At 35.4% G+C, this 18336-nt stretch overlaps 1 protein-coding gene across 1 annotated transcript in view; it reads left to right on the forward strand.

Moving 5' to 3' along the window:
• Lemd3 (LEM domain containing 3) overlaps positions 1-18336 on the forward strand; it is a 60993-nt gene that overhangs the window by 720 nt on the left and 41937 nt on the right. Inside the window, exon 2 of the mRNA XM_019205988.2 lies at positions 3-975. Coding sequence (XP_019061533.1) covers positions 3-975 — 973 coding nt within the window. The remainder of the gene's footprint in view (positions 1-2; positions 976-18336) is intronic.

Raw genomic sequence — 18336 nt, forward strand, 5'->3', positions numbered from 1 at the left:
AGGTGACTAACAGCCACTCAGCGGAGCGGAGGAAGCCCCACTCCTGGTGGGGGTCCAGGAGATCCGAGGGCCCGGAGCTACAGATCCCGTCGGGGAAAGATAGGGCGGCTGAGGACGAGGAGGAGGAGGGAGACGAAGGGGAGGACGCAGACCCCGAGGCAGAGGAGCCGCTGTGGGCGAGCCGAGCAGTGAACGGCAGCCGGCTTCTTCCTTACAGCTGCAGAGAAAACTATTCGGACTCGGAGGAAGAGGAGGATGACGACGTGGCCTCCACCAGACAGGTACAAAAGGATGACTCCCTTTCCCGGCATCGGCCCAGACGCAGCCATAGTAAGGCTGCCTCCCCTTTGACTGCTAAATCTGCCGGCAGCCGGCTGGAGACCTCAGTTCAAGGAGGGGGAGGACTTGCGATGAATGACAGGGCGGCGGCTGCAGGGAGTCTAGACTGGAGTCGGAACCTCGAAGAGGCAGCGGCGGAGCAAGGAGGTGGGTGCGATCAAGTGGACTCCAGCCCCATTCCTAGATACCGTGTTAGCTCAAAGAAACTGGCCCCCCTCCTGACCCCGCCGCTTCCCGACTTGGACTCAACCTTGGATTCGTCTACAGGCTCCCTTCTTAAAAGTAACAATCACATCGGCGGCGGCGGGGCCTTCGGTGTGGACTCCCCCAGGACTTATTCCAACAGCCTCCCTCCCAGTGCTGGAGCCGCCCCTAGTGCACTCAGGATCAATCACGCCAACCATACGGGCTCCAATCATACCTACCTGAAAAACACATATAACAAACAGAAACTTTCCGAACCAGAGGAGGAACTTCTCCAGCAGTTTAAACGGGAGGAGGTTTCCCTACCAGGAAGTTTCAGTGCACACTACTTGTCCATGGTTCTCCTAACTGCTGCCTGCTTATTTTTCCTAATACTGGGACTGACTTACCTAGGGATGAGAGGGACAGGAGTATCCGAGGATGGAGGACTCAGTAAGTATTAAATCCTATGGGTAATGTAGTAAGTGATCTGCTTTAGTTGCATGTAGCACTTTACATGAGGTGACTTATCTGCAAGAACATAGTTTTAACAAGGAAATACAACAGAATGAATATATCATCTTTAAGAAAGAACATTACCATTATCAGATTGGTAGTTTTTATGGTTGGTTTTAAAATTTTCTTGTATGGTGTGAAATTCAAAGCAAATATTACCAAAATGTATTTGTGTGTGACTTAACTGTCTTTTAGCCTTAAATATTTGTGCAGTTGCCAGTTACTCGGGGGTCTAGAAGTATTACCTTTATTCGGAAATGTTATGAGTATTTTTTTCAAGTTGACCTGTGATTCTAAAAGGCAGTATAATACCTTTTGAAGTCCAAGTTAAATATTTTATAGAATGACTATATGTGTAGGTAGTTTTGTCATTTATTTGAAGAAAATGAATATTTTAAAAGCAGTAAGGAATATCTCTTAATTGATTTCCAGCCCAAAGCACCTCCCCTCCCAACTGTGAAAACAGTAGTTATCACTATGATAAGCCAGTTCAGGAGCTTGCATTAAAATTTATTTGGATTGGTTTCTAGGCCTTGCCATTTATTTACTTGCTGAATGACTGTAGGCAGGCGTGTTCATTCATTCATTAAACCAGCATCTTATATACACAACGAGGATACATTAATAAGTCCATTTATTCCTCCTTAAGCACATATATAAAAATAAATACAGAACATATATTTTGTGGAGGAAAAAGGATAGGGTAAGTGATGTGTACTACTTTAGATTGGATGGTCAGAATAGGTGTACTATTTGAGGTGAGACTTGGAACTGGAGAAGATGGCCTTGTAAAGAGACTGTGGCATTCTTGGCAGACATTACCAGAAGAGGAAAGGCCTTGAATTGAGTAAGAGCCTTCCTTCCTGTAGGGGAGAATGCTTAGATCTTTCCTTTCCTAATCTATAGAATGATGCTAACACTGCCTAGGATAATGCTTGTGAAGATTAAAAGAAAGTAATTAGTGTATAATGAATTGATGAATACATGTTTTGCAGTGTTAGGCCCTCCCCCATTTTTTCCTGAGGATTTTCTGTTCTTCCAACAAGAATTCACTCTGTCATGGTTTGGCTCATTATGTCATTTTATTTCAGAATAGATTGAAAATTGCAGTTAACTGATGCAGAATAGTGTAAGCTTTGATTTAGTTACAACTAATTCCAAGATAAATAATAGATTACAATATTGCTTAATTTACAAGGGTTGAAGAGAAGTGAAATCAAGCTCTTAACTTTAATTGCTTCATTGGGAATTTCTGTCTTATATCCTGTCCCAAATATTTGGGTGGAAAAATTAAAGGGCATGCTGAACATTAAACAGTTCACATAAATGGCTTTACCTGTCACCAGTACCTACCAGCATCCCTTGTCTATGTGATCTGCTCGTTTCCTAAGAGCGCAGTGCTTTTCACATATTATCTCATTTAGTCTTCCTAGCAGCTCACAGAGAGTGGTGATGTTATCCTTATTTTATGGTTAATGATGAGATTAAGTTAATAAAAGTATCCATGGGTGTACAGTTAATGAGTAGTAGGACTAAGATTTAATTTCCCATTAATAGCTTGTTTCTTTTTTTTTTTTTTTTTTAAATTTTATTGAGATTATTGGTACATTTTAGGGATACAGTACAGTTACATTCATTGTTGGGATCATGTACCTCTACATGGCAAGTCTTGATTCTCATTTTTTCCCCTTACCTCTGCCCTCCCTTCACCCCCTCCTCCCCTCCTCGTCTACAAACACTTTATTTTCATCTTTTCATTCTCTCACATTTTTTTCTTTTCCCTTTTTGTTCTTCCCCTACGCATCACACCTTCCCTACACATTTAGCTCCTTTCTTCAAATTTCTAAATGTCAGTAATCTTATTAGAATCTTATGCATTGTTGCAGTATATTCACACCAGGGAAACTATTTGGTATTTACACATGTGTGACTTATTTATTTCACTTAGGAGTATATCTTCAATATGTATCCATTTTCCTATGAATGAATCTATTCTCTCGCTCTTTATGGCTGAGTAATATTCCATTTTATAGAAAAACCACAACTTCTTTATCCAGTTTCCAACGGATGGGCAAATAGGTTGTTTCCAAGATTTAGCTATTACAAACTGTGCCGCTATAAACATGGGTGCACATACTTCTCTGTGATATGATTCTTTTAGTTCTCTTGGAAAGATACCCAACAGAGGGATGGCTGGGTCAAATGGAACCTCCAGTCCAAGCTCTTTGAGGTATCTCCATATTGATTTCCATAGTGGTTGCACTAGTCTGCACTCCCACCAACAATGGAGGAGGGTTCCTTTCTCCCCACAACCCCGCCAACATTTGTTATTGTGTGATTTCTTGATAGCAGCCATTCTTTGTGGGGTGAGGTGGAATCTCAGTGTTGTTTTCATCTGCATCTCTCGAATGACCAGTGATGTGGAACATTTTTTCATATATTTTCTTGCTGCTTTCACTTCTTTGTATGAGAAATGTCTGTTCATTTCGGATGCCCATTTTTGGATCGGGTCTTTATATTTGGGGGGACTGATTGTTTTGAGTTCTTTATATATCCTTGATAATAGTCCTTTGTCTGAGGTACAGCTGGTAAAAATTTTTTCCCACATTGTAGATTGTCTCTTAGTTCTGCTAATGGTTTCTTTTGAAGTACAGAAGCTTTTTAGTAAGATGAGATCCCAGTTGTTGATTCTTTCTGCTAGTTCCCGTGCTACTGAGGATTTGTTCATAAAGTCTTTTCCTATACCAATGTCTTCCAGAGTTCTGCCTAACTTACTTTCCAGCAAGTTTAATGTTTCTGTTTTAATATTTAGATCTTTAATCCATTTGGATTTTAATTTAGTGCATGGCGAAAGATAAGGGTCTAATTTTAATCTGTGACAGGTTGATATCCAGTTTTTCCAACACCATTTATTAAAGAGGCTATCTTTCCTCCACTGAGGATGGTGAGCTCCTTTGTCGAAGATGAGGTAGCTGAGTACATCTGCATTTGTTTTTGTGTCTTCCAGTCTGTTCCACTGATCCTCAGGCCTATTTCTTTGCCAGTACCATGCTGTTTTTATCACAGTGGCTTTGTAGTATAGTTTCAAATTGGGAATTGTTACACCTGGTGCCATGTGACTGTTGCCTATAATGGCTTTTGCTATTCTAGGTCTCTTGTGGTTCCAAATGAATTTTTGGATTCTTTTTTCTAGTTCTGTGAAATATAGTGTTGGAATTTCAATTGGCATTGCATTGAATGTATATAGCAGTTTTGGTAGTATGGCCATTTTCACTATGTTGATTCTTCCTACCCAGGAGCAGGGGACATCTTTCCATTTTTTTATATTCTCTTCGATTTCTTTTTTCAGAGTGCTGTAGTTTTCAGTGTAGAGATCTTTTGTTTCTTTTGTTAGATTGATTCCTAGATACTTCATTTTTTTGGATGCTATTGTAAAAGGAATTTTTTCCCTTATTTCTCTTTCCGTCTGTCATTTGTGTATAGAAAGGCTATAATAGCTTGTTTCTTAACACTATTTTGTATATCATTTGTGGAGAGCTTTCTAGATGAGGGGGTACCTTTATTATGATTAAGAAAATAACATTTGGTAGGCGTTCATACAGAACTACTGTTGAGCACAATTCTCAGTTCACATCTTTTTCATCAATATTAAGATGAGTAATTAATATTATATGTAAAATTTCAAGTAGAATTGGATGGGAAGAAATGTTGGTATTCTTCTCACCTTCATGTAAGTAGCGCGGAAGAGATCATAAAGCATTTTAGATTTTAGCAAATGGAAAATGTGAAGTAGCCTGGATAATGGGAAAAAAATGACTACAGGGTTAAGATGAAGGTGCTTTGATTTATTTGATGATTTAGGCCACACTCTGAGCTTCATTCTTACATGCTAAATGGGAGTAAAATATCTGCTGTCCTTCGACTTGCTATGAGAATGAGATAGTTTTGCAAAAAATTTAAGGTGCTATTATTTATAAGTTCAGATGAAATTTGGTCTATTTCTGGAAATGTTTAAGTCATTTTCTGTAATTGATATTTGTAGTGCATTTTCTAGTTATTTAACATTTAGTTTTTATTCCATTAAATACTCATTGTAGAAATTCAGGCAGAAATTTCAAATCAAAGTAAAAATGTGTACTTAAATGTTTGGTATACTTGACATGTGTACCCTGGTGAAAAGAAGTATATGCTAGTTCAGTTAGTCTGGTCACCTGATGGTGTTAAGGTTTCAAAGTGACTAATTTGTACTCCCTATATTTTTGTATTCTGAATCCTTTGTAATATTATGATGCTTAACCCCCAAACAGAAAGTAGAATAGATTGTCTGTTTTAAACTCCTAGCCATTATTTTATAAAGGGCATGACTTATATAGAAAATGTGAATAGAAATGAGTGGGGCTGGGGATTTAGCTCAGCGGTTCGGTGACCTGCCTTGCAAGCTCAAGGACCCGAGTTCAATCCCCGGTACCAAAAAAAACAAAAAACAAAAAACAGAAATGAGTGGGTATTATATGTGGGTATATATATATTCTTTGGTCAAATAATGGGCCTAAGGAAGTAGTTTTACTTTGAGTAATAATTTCACCAGAAGATTGTAGGTTATAGGTGACAGTCAACTCTCATTAGTTATTATTTAAATTATGTACAGTGTAAATTAGTCTTTAAAATTGTTCTTAATCATTTAATCTTTGGCTTTTTTATCAACCTATTTTTATTAGATTACTTTTACTATTTATTAAATTATTGCTTTTAGATCTAAAAAAGTAGAGGTTGGATTTTTAAGCATTTTCCTATTTGAAGGTTTAGGATTTTGACTTAGAACTATCAAATCAACTTGAGGATCATCCTGCACTCAGATTGTTCCATAGGTGATTAGATCATAACAGTACATGCACACACACATACACCCATACCCAAAATAGAAAACAGACTGGATTGGATGCCTTAAGCTCATGGTCATTATTTTGTAAAGGGCATTACTTATATAGAAGTGAGTATTATATATACCCTTCTTCCTACTCTTACTCTCACACCTGATAGTAGTAAATTCAAAATTAGAACCGTTCAGAGCTTAATATTTTTCATGTAAATATGTATGTGTGTAAATTTCTGTTCAACTGTAGAATGCCTATTATATGCCAGAATCAACAGAAATAATGTGAATAATACATAGATTTTTTTGGAAAATGAAATTGTCTTTTTGGAGCTTCTTTTCTAGGAGGGAAGATGGACAAGTAAACAATAATTTCAGATACTGCTAGTTAACACAAGGAAATGCTGGCAAGTTTGGAGGGTTGGAGTGAAGTAATAACGCAGTATGACGTAAAAGTAGGTAGGCTTCTCTGCCGTGAATTTGGAACTGAAATCTGAATGACTTGAAGGATTTAGCCATTGACAGGAAGAACTTTCTGGCAGAAGTAACAGCCAGTACAAGACTTCTGAAGCAAGAACAAGCTTGTATGTTGAAAGATCAGAAAGAGGTATCAGGGGCTGGAGATTTTACTCAGTGATTCCACTGCCTGCCTTATAGCACAAGGTCCCGAGTTTGATCCCTGGTACCAACAAAAAAAGTTATCAGTGTTGCTGGTATATAGTGAATGAAAAAAGACTGGCAAATGATGAAGTAATGATGCAGTCAGAGGTTACGCACAGGCCAAATCATAGTGGACTTAACGGCCTTGAGGGTCGTGTCTGAATTTGAAGTGACATCATGCATATGTATGTATAATGCAACCTGATTTTTAATTTTTTAAAGTTAGTATTATATCATGAATAATTTTCCATATATTAATTTTAAGTACAAGGTATCATTTACATATCTCCCTCTCCACTAGTCACTTTCTCATCTTATAAAAAATGCTACACTTGCTGCCATTTTTCAGCTCTATTCTCCAGGTGCTACTCTTCTCAGCCAAGCAATTCACTGTATTTCCTCCCCTCCTATTCACTCAGTCCTATATAGTTTAATTTTAGTTACCAATAATTCCTGTGTAACCTTTCTCCCTCAAGACACTGATTACTCAGTTCCCATTCCTCCTTTGGTTCATTCAGTGCATTTGCAACTCTTTGTTTTATTAAACTTTTCTGCATTATCACATTTTCCTAGTTTTCATACTCCTTCCTGCCTATGTTTTAAATATTTTTAGTATCTGGAACTTTATCTTTGATCCTGTCCCTTTCTACACATTTCTTAGGGTAGCTTAATTCCCTCTCCTTTCAATTTTGTGTCTTCACCTTAGATTTCTCTTCTGAATTCTAGACTTACCTTTTTGTTTTATTGGACATCTTTTGGTTGTACCAGAAGTACCAGTGCCAATTGATGCTTTTCTTACTTTAACTTTGTTTTTGCCCTCCTCTTCTTTACTTGTGTTCTATCCTCCTAGAGCCTAGGAGAAAGCTTTGCATTTGCCTGGATTCCTTCCTTTCAGCCGCCAGCCTAATTGGTTACTAAGTCTTGTGGTTCTCTTTCCTGCATTACTTTTTTTTTTTTTAGTTGAGTTTATTGGTGCATTCTAGGTATACAGTACAGTTACATTCATTACTGGGATCTTGAACCTTTACATGACAGGTCTTGGTTCTCATTTTTTCCCCTTGTCCCTGCCCTCCCTTCACCCCTTCCTCCCCTCCCCATTTACAAATACTTTATTTCCATTTTTTCATTTTTTCATATTTTTTTCTTTTCCCTTATTCCCTTTCCCCTACCCTTCCCACTTTCCCTACACCTTTAGCCCTTTTCTTCCTATTTCATATTGTTAATTATCCCATTAGGATCTTATGTACTATTATAGTTTTTCACAGCGGAGAAACTATTTGGTATTTATACATGTGTGACTTAATTTATTTCACTTACGAGTACATCCTCAATATGTATCCATTTTCCTATGAATGACTAATTTCTCATTCTTTATGGCTGAGTAGTATTCTATTTTATAGAAAAACCACATCTTCTTTATCCAGTTTCCAATTGATGGGCAAATGGGCTGTTTCCAAGTTTTAGCTATTACAAACTGTGTTGCTATCCTGCATTACTTTTGAATCAGTCTTTTCCTTTCCATCACCACTGCTTTAGGTTAGTTTCTTGCCTGAACTCTTTCCCTAACCTAATAGGTGTTCTTACTTCTAGGCTATAGCCCTTCCGGTCCATTTTTCAGTGCCAGAGCAGTATTTCTAAAGCACACATATAATCATCGCTTGTTTAAAATTACTCAATGGCTTCCTCCTATGGGCTGAATCTAAACTCCTTGGCTAAAATGTTCTAATCTATGGTTCATTTCCCACCAATCGCTCTTATCACATTTATTTTCTGGAAAATTGAACTACTTGATATTCACTGAATAAGTCTTGGAATTTTATTCTTCTGTGCCTTTGCATATGTTATTCTCTTTGGGAATATTTTTCCTCTCTGTTAGCCAGTTTCTGTTTGTTCTTAAAAGTATTGCCTCTGGACATCTTTAACCCCCCCCCCGCTCTTGACCCTGGCTCATTATTCTCTGCTCAAATAAGATCCTCTGCATCCTTTATAGCATTTATTGTAGTATGTAATTGTGTAGTCCACCATGTCAGATAGATTAAACTTCTTGCATTAATCTTTCTGTAGAAGAACATAGAGGTAAACTGTACAGATTTTTCACTCAGTTTTTGAGTTGAAATCTCACTTGTCTTCTGTCAACTCTGTAACTTTACTAGAAACTTAATTGCCTCAAATTAAAAATAAAGATGATAATACCTGCCTCAGGATGGCTTTAAGTATTAAGTGAATTACTGTATACAAAGTGCTTAGTGTTATTGCCTCGTAGGTGTAAACTCATAGTAGAGGGAAGTCTCATTAGTATCCAAGGCATAAATTAATTACTCAGTAAACATATGTTGGTTAAATGATCACTTATCAGGACCCCAACACAGGTGGCCCTCTGCATCCATGGGTTCTTCATGGATTCAACTGATAGTGCACCAAAAATATTTGAAAAATTATGTGTACCTCCTGAAGATCAAAAATATTTGAAAACAGTACATCTGAACATGTGCATTTTCTTTGGTTTTTAGTCCCTAAACAATACAATATAGCAGCTATTTATATACCATTTACATGGTATTAGATATTATAAATAATATGAACAATTTAAGGCATGGGGGAGATTTTGCATAGGTTATGCAAGTAATGTCATGTTACATAAAAGACTTGCACATCTGCAGTGTTATTCCCCCAGAGGGGCTGGAAACAATTATTTATCCATACTGAGGGATCACTGAACATATGCACTGATTAACTCATTATCTAACTCTATTTGAATACTTACTCTATTCCTGATAAGAATATTAAAAAAAAAAAAAAAAAAAAAAACTTTTCCTTTCAGAGTTCTCTGCTAGTTAAAATCACAGGAAATAGTTAAGAAATGTAGGTAGGATACTATGTGATGAATGTTACACTTTTGTAAAACGGGAAGTTTCACTGAAAGCTCATTCAGGTTTAAATGATAAAAACCCCTGAATTTCAAGTTTGGACTTGATTTTGTGGCTTGAGCAATGGGAATCTGTGGAGGATGTAAAGCAGAGAACTAATGTGATCAAATTGGTCTTTTAAGAAGGATAAACAGATAATATAGGTAGAATAGTAATAGAATTGTAGTGAAGGGGTGAGGTGATAAACCCTGGAGTTATGAAATCTAAAGGAGGTTGATAATTGTGGGAATGGAGTGGATTTATGAATCTATTTGAAGAAATAAAAGATGGGTGACTGCTGTGATCGCTTTAACTTTCTTTATTCTCTATATTCAGTCAGATTATTCTGTGGCCACAAATCTGGGTTACTGAGAGAATGGTAATACCATGAGATGAAGTACAGATATCAAAAAAGATCTTGTTTGGGGAAATGTATAGAAAAATGAATTCATTTTGGTTGTATTGGTTAAGTTGCTGAACTGGAAATGTCCTGTGAGCTATTGTACATGTGTAATTGGAGTAAAGATGAGAGATAGGGGCTGTGAATACTAGTGCTGTTTACTAAAGGAATAGCTACCTTTTACTATTTCTTTCTTAATTTTTTTTACTCCAATACCAAGTGTTGCAAAGAAGTGCCATACGTGATTTTTCTGTTTTGGTTTTTGTTTTTTAATTTTTACTGTTTTAAGCAATTAGATTAGCCTAAACTTCCAGAACTTGGTATCTGAAATTACAATGAGCTTAAGAATTTTGTTCTCATTCTTTGTTTTGTTTTATTTTTGTACCAGGGATTGAACTCAGGATCTTGTGCTTGCAAGGCAGGCACAGTGCCACTGAGCTAAATCCCCGGCTTGAGGCTAGTGACACAAAACTTGACTACTTTGAAAAAAACACTAGATCTCTAGGAATATTCCTGTGACTCCCACGTTTGCCTATGTTACTTTGATGATAACAAGAAATTAACATCTACTTTATAAAAATGTCTTTCATTTGAAAATTACAATTAAAATCATCAGAATGAAAACCTGTGCATCTCCATAAATATTCCCATGGGTCCTAGTTCGAGAAAACATTGGTATAGAGAACCTGGGTTGGAATACTGGCCCTTGCTACCTTTTTTTCCCTTTAACTTAAGACAGGTTGCTTAGCTAATGTAAGTCTAAATACATCTGTAAAATTGGGTTAAATGAGAATTAATGAAATGATACATGTAAAATAAAGCTCAGTACATGGCACATAGTAATAATACTAATAACAGCATTAAATAGTGTCAACTATTTATTTATTTAATCTTCATAAGATAGATATTTACCTCATTTTAAAGATAAGCATGTTAAGGAACTTGCTCAGGTTCATGCAGAAAATGTAGACTCAGTAGTTAAACTTAGATAATAGCTCTTAACCACTCTGCTGGATTGTCTTTTAATGGGTGTAAATATACAAGAACTCTATACTGTATATTCTTTACACCCCCCCCCCCTTTTGAGACTGAGTCTTACTGTGCAAATCAGGCTGGCATTGAATTCATTATGTAGCTCAGGCTGGCCTTGAACTGGCAGTGATTCTCCTTCCTCAGTCTCACAAGTGCTGGGATTACAGGTGTGTGGCACCACGCTTGGCTGAAAAATATTTTATATAAATAAAAAGATATAACTTCAGTGCAGAGATATTTAATGCCATTTATAAGTGGTTTTAAAATGTAGTATACTATATTAGAAAGCTCCAGAATATATGATAAACAAGGGTTGGCGATTTTTTTATGAAAAGTTTATTACTGGTATATTTTTATTCTAGTCCCATATTTATTTTACACTAAAAATTGTTGCCTTTTAATTTGAGAACACAGCTTAGTACTAACTGTGGTAATTGTTATAACAATTATTTGTTTATAACTTTAGATTTTGACATTTATGTTCAAAATTTATTTTTGGGCTGGGGATTTACCTTAGTGGTGCCACCTCCTGCCTTACAAGTGCAAGGTCCTGAGTTCAATTCCGGGTACCCCCCCAAAATTTTATTTTTAACATAGGTTTTAAAGTGAACTAGTAACAGTATATTTGATCAATAACCTTAGATTTAATAATCCAAAAATGTAATTATCTTTGCTTTAACCTGAATTTCACAAGTGGCATTAAAATACACGAAAAAAAATGCCACTTACATAATTTATTAGCTGTGCTGTCAGAAATAATTTTTAAAGAGTTGCCAGAAGAAAGTGCTTAGGTTTTAATATTTACCAAACATTCTGCAATTGAAATTCACATTTAGAAATGTATTTCTAAGGAAATTTGAAAAAGATTATAAAAATTATACTCACAGTGATAATGTCTGAAACTATGTGGAAGCCTTCATTTCTCAGATACCTGTTTTCTTTATTTCTAGAGGAATAAAGTTTAAAATTATACCATTTCTTTTGTTGGGTAACAGATTTATTGTTTTATGCTTTCCTGTAGTGTTTTGCTAAACATTTTTGCAGCATGACTTCTGAGTTCTTCTGTAAGCTATAGTGATAGTAAGTGGCAAGCTAAAGTTTAGAAACAATGCCTGGATGCAAAATTTTGCAAGAGTTTAGTTCAGCTCTCCTGAACTAAATGGGTGGGAAGTGTGCACTAACAATTTTTCTGTTACTCTGAATGTGACATGAGTAGAAAAGAAATCTTTTAGGAACAAATAGATATTTTAGCACATGACAGGAAATTAATTTTGTTTTGCTGTTAGCCATATATTTGGGAATTTGTGGATTATAGCTAATTCCTGAAAATACCTTATACTTGTAAAAGAAGATTGTGCTGTAAGAATCCACTCAGGTGTAATTTTCAGAACTTGCACACGGAGAGAGTGCCATTGAAGTTAATTAGAAGAATATGTCTTAGAATATCTGCTTCTTGTAGCAACAGCTAAGAACCATGGTCATGGTCACCTTTTAGCTTTGTAATGATACCTCCCATGGGATCACAGATGTTCTCTTTGATCTAGAAATATTTAAGTTTCATTTCTTCATTCATACATTCACTCAGTATTTATTGAGAACTTTTCTATGTGCCAAGTAATACCAGAAAATGAGTATATACTCTAGAAGTATAGGAGTGACACTTTTCACCCTTATACTGTCTGCCTGTCCATCCTCATGTTGTGTCTGGCATTCTTTTCCTAAATATTTATGCTGGAACTAGTTTTCAGAATTGGGATTTGGTTACCCTACAGTGTTTTAAATTTGTATATTGTGACTTGTGAAAGAAAACTTTAAAAATTAATTTCTGAAAATTTGAATATGCTCTCTTGCTAAACTTACTTCAGAAGAAATAATTGGATAAGCCCAACTCTTAGTGTTAGTTGATCCTTCCTTTAATCTTTTTTGTATTACAGTTTTCTCAATTGAAAATTTCATGTTTAAATATCACACGATTTAAATGTAGATTTCTTTTCATGAAAATGTTTAGAAATAGTGTTTTTTTAAAGGGAGTGATATTAAGAATGAATTTCACAAAAATGAAACTTACATATCTGAACGTTTATGATGGTTCAAGATGTTCTAAACGTATTTTTATGACAAAATATTTTATTTTAAAACGTCATCTTCAAATGTCCATTCTTTCAGAATTTGATGAAATGATAAAATGATTAAGATGAAACATTTAGTGAGTACTTTCTATGTGTGAGCATTTAAAATTTTATGAGAGTGACTACTGATAACTCTTTCTGAAAACTGAAACTTAGAGGAAATAAAGTTATAAGTGCCATGTCCAAGATCTCACATCTGAGTGTTAAGGCCAGCATTTCAACCCACCATGTGACTTGAGAGACTACAATCTTACTCACCAGGCAGTGGTATTAAATGTGCTTTATCTTATTCTCAGCTGCTAACTTGGGGCAAATAAGTTACTCATAACCTCTGGGCCTTGCTTTTTGTATCCGTCAGTTGAGAACATAGTAAAATTAACTTTACTTCCAGTCACTAATTTTTGTAAAGAACTAAAGTGGTATATCTATGGAAATGCTTTGCATATATGTGAAATGATATGAACTCTATACTTTTAATATTATTTAAAAGTTAGGAGTCTCTAGCTATAGTAATATAATTTAAGGAATATATGTTCAGTACTCTATCATGCTGTCAGTAAAAAGTACTAAGAAAAGTTGATTGAATTTGTAGTTCTTATCAGTAAAATATTCTCTCAAGCTGTTTGAGCAGATAAAAGGGAGTTACCTTTTTATTACTTAATTAGTGCCTTCTTTATTTCTAGAACTGAGCAAGAATGGTAATGGGTAATAAAACACAATCTGAAACTAGATTTTAGCCTGGCTAACTACAAGAAAGTAGATTTGCTAATAGGAAAGTCAGAGATGTAATATGCTGCTTAATCCAAAATATAGCATTGAATTTAAGGCAGTAAAATATTTGTTAAGATGTAAGGCCTTATAGTAAGCTTCTGTTAACATTATCTGAGGACTAGACAGTGTATATAGTTGATAGAGGTTAGCTTGTCACATGCTATTCTTTAATTCGTAGGGCTAAGGATTTGACTCAGTGGTTCTGCTGCCTGCCTCACAAGTGCAAGGACCCGAGTTCAATACCCAGTACCAAAAAACAAACAAACAAATTTGTAAAATAACACGGTACTATTATTAGCAAAGTGGGAAGATAAGGTGTGTTCCTATGAATAGGTAATTGATTAAACAGGGATGATCAGGAGATTAGCAAGTATAAAATAAATTGATTTGATAAATAAGATACTTAAGCCATACTGCTTAAATTAGTAGGAATTTAAAGTGCATTAGGATCTTCATTTTCCTAAATAATTCATATAAAGCACATAATAAAAATTTCACATTTTTCATTTGAAACTTTGTTAATAATGTGATTTGTTTAGACCAGAGCTGTTGAGTAGAAATCTAATAGAAGTCACATATAAAATTTTAATATTCGTAGTAGCTGCATTAAGACAAAATGAAACTAATGAAATCAATGTGATTAGTATTATATTTAACCCAGTATAGCCAGAAAATAATTATGTATATAACAATAGAAAAGTTATTGATGGATATTTTCTGTTCCTTTTTTTTTGTACCAGATCTGCAAAATCTAGTGAGTATTTTATATTCACAGTGCATCTCAATTCAGACTAGTCACATTTCAAATGCTCAGTTACCACATGTAATTAGTGGCTTCCCTAGCGGACAGTGCAGATCTAGACTGCCCTGTTACGGAGTTACATTGTTGGTTAAATGAGAGCTTATGAGTACTAATTTTTGAATGATTACCATGGGGCAAGCATTATGTTTTCTGTAACTTTCCAGTTAATCTAATAGCACTATGGTAATAGATCTTATCATTTTACAGATAGAAATAACATGATATAGAGTTATTAATTTGTTTAACAAGTATTTTGTAGCAGAGTGGGATTTACAACTAAATCTGGTCCTAAAAGCCTTGTCCTGTTCACTATATTGCATTATTTTAAAACATGTCCACTTAGGGATGTGGCAGGTTAGGTGAGTGGGATTTAGTTCTGTCACTGCTCTGCAGTTTTTATTCACTCCAATGACTTGTGATTTTATTATTCCTTGTTTTAAGTCATCAGTTGCTTCTTTAAGTCCTCACTTGCTTCTTAAAGTCCTCACTTAAATTCCTTATTGGAAATCCTTCTTTATTTGCTTTACCATTGCAAGCTGTAAACTGCTCTCGGCAGCTCTTCAAATTAGACATAAAAGGGAGGGATGGCATTTTGAGTCCGGCATACAACTGTGGTGAGATAAGAGAAAAGTTAGCTCCCATTGGGAAAAGTGAAAACTTTTCCAAGTAAAACTTGTTAGGATAAAGACTTTTTAAAAAAGAGTTTCATTACCTCACTTTGAGAAAGATATCTGGGAAGCTTCTATTCATCATGCTCTTTGAATTTAATAAATATTAATTATCTCAGTTCTTTTATAAGAGTGATATGATATAGTAGATTTATACTTAGCAGCAGCTACTAATTAATATGAATAATTTTTGAATTACATTTCCTAGAAATTGTTTGCTTGCAAAGACAAACTGTTTAATTCCAAAAGAAAAAATAAGCAGTCCTTAATTTTTGAATAGGTTGCCTTCCAGATCATGTGTAAGAGAGGGGTTTGAACTTGGAACTTGTTTCATTACACTATTTTAGTTTCCAGGCTAGCCCATAGAAACCTGTTTAAAACTGTCCTGTTTTAGCACAAAGTGGTTTATGTTTTGGGTGCTCAGAGTAGTAGATTATGTTCTATAGAATTTACAGGAAAAAAGAAAGTGTACTTTTGCATCTTTTAATCCCTATTCTTCAAATCATGCTGACCTAAATTTTATGTATCCTACTGTAATCTTGGTCAGACAGCTAAGTGCTTGTCAATACCAAAATTTTCTGTAAAAATAAATAAGTCTGTTTATTGATTGTTTAACAAGTATGAACATTTTCTTTTCTGCTCATGTCATTTAATCATGTTAAGAGTTTTTTTGAGGAAAGTGTTATTCCGTGTCATCTTACAAATGAAGAAATTGAGGATAACTTAATCACTTTGTCCAAGATTATAAAACAGACAAGTAATGAAGTTGTATTGTTGGGTGAATGTTAGCACTGTGATTGTCAAGTTCCTCCTACTTTCCTCTTTCATATCTACTTTTTCTTTCTCTAGACTAAATATCTACTGTTCATTCTCAGTTCATCTATTTCTTGAGCTCTTTTTTTTTTTTTTTTGTGGTACCAGGGGATCCAACTCGGGACCTTGTGCTTGTGAGGCAGGGAGTGGAACCACTGATCTAAATCCCTGGCCCTCAGTGCATCTATTTCTGTCTAAATGTTCAGGAAACCCATTGATTGAATTAATTCATAATATTTGGAGTTCTGATAGAAGGTTATGTATGATTTTATGGTGAAATTTGATAATGTAATTCTTTAGTGAGAATTGAGCCAGTATGAAATTAAGAGTTTAGCCTAGCTTCTCAGTCATTCTTCATAATTTATATGTGTAGTTACTGTATTGCCTACATTATCAGCTAGAATTTGTCAGTTTTCAACTATGGACAGAGAGCATTTGGAAAGCTGCATTCATTACAAAGTGTTACCGTCTGAAGACCTAATAAATGATTTGCCTTTCATATTGTGCTATTATTTTTCAACTGTGTATTATTACTGGCATAACTAGAATTCAAAAAATAATTGTATTAGTAGAATTTTGTCAGTTTTTAAAATGAACATCACAAGTACTGCTGTGTCTGAAAATCTTGGTATAAATGAAGCGGTCTTTTTACTTAAAAATAGTCATTGCTTAAAGCATGTTATAAGGGCATTACACTATATATCTCGATTATATTTTAGAATTTCTTTTCAGGACATTGATTGTTTTGATGTCTTTGTTACTTTTCTCCTTACTGAGACAAAATACCTAACACCCAAAGTTAAAGGAGGAAAGGTTTATTTTTGCCTCACAATTTGTAGAGGTGTCAGTCCATAATCAGTTGGCTCCAGGGCAGAGTGGCATGGCAGAAAGGCATCACAGAGCAGAATACAAGCAGCAACAGTAATAAGCAGTAAGCAACAAGTGGCAATACCAGCTTCTTTCTGTCCCTTTATATTCTATCTAGGACTGATAGCACTCACACCCAGGACCAATTAGTGGACTAATTTAGTAATCACATACCCTTAATCCCAGCATCACACATTCTAGATCCAGCCACCTTGGAAAGGCCCTACCTTTGACTGCATGAGGCTTGGGGAACATCTAGGTACATGCCGTAACATTCTACTGGACCACAAATTCTTAAAGAATGATCCATGAATCATAACAGAGTAAGAAATGGACTCTTAAACAGTAATTTCTTGAAATTATAGTTTTGAATACACATTTGCGGTGTCAGGGGCAATTGCTCACAGATTTGATTGAATTTTCAAAAAGATCTCTGACTCTTCCCTCCCAAAGTAATGAAGAAGGCTCTGTGAATTTTCACTTTTGTATTCATAACTTGCACCTGGCTGCTTGTTAAACAGAATTTTTCAAATAGAGGCTAGTGTGTTAGTTTTCCATTACTAAAACTGATATCTGAGATAAACCATCTTAAAAAAGACAAAACCAACTTATAAAGAGAATTTTAGTTCACAATTTTGGAGGTTTCATTTTATGGTTGTCATCTCCATTGCTTTTTAGCCTATGGAGTGGTAGCAAATCATGGTAATAAGAGTAATGGAGAAAACAGTTCACCTTCTGGCCAGGATGTAAAGGAGAGAAGAAAGTTAGGTCTCAATAACCTTTCAAGAAGATGACCTCCCCTCATCTCTCTCTCTTTTTTTTCCCCCTTGGTACCGGGATCGAACTCAGGACCTTGTGCTTGTGAGGCGTGGCCACTGTGCTAAATCCCTGGCCCTCCCCTCATCTCTTTGGAAGTTTCACCTCCTCCCACCAAAGGTTGGGGATCAGGCTTTTATTTTTATTTATATACATTCTTTTCATTTCTTTCTTTTGCCTGATTGCTCTGGCCAATGTTTCCAGGAATGTGTTGAATATCTTATTTGCAGACAAAGTAAATTTCAAACCAAAACTGAATCTAGTATTATTGATGTAGGACGGTACTGTATCATACCTCTATGAATGTAAAATATCTAGTACCTGCTTTATGATACATAGTAGGGACCGTGCTTTATCAGAGCTACATTTAATGATATTACTCTAGAATGTTCTCTTTCCAGGTGATGATTAAGAGGCTAATAGAAAAAATGGTGCCAGGTACCACAACAGCAACAGAACTTTGCTGTTGTGTGGATATTATTCTTTTCTTTGTTTGTTTGTTTTTTTTAATGGAATGTGCTGAATGTCTATAACTATTATTAGTCTTTTTATATAAATATA

This window comes from Fukomys damarensis, unplaced genomic scaffold (genome assembly GCF_012274545.1).
Source record: "Fukomys damarensis isolate Sample0158 unplaced genomic scaffold, DMR_v1.0_HiC HiC_scaffold_15, whole genome shotgun sequence".
NCBI lineage: Eukaryota > Metazoa > Chordata > Mammalia > Rodentia > Bathyergidae > Fukomys > Fukomys damarensis.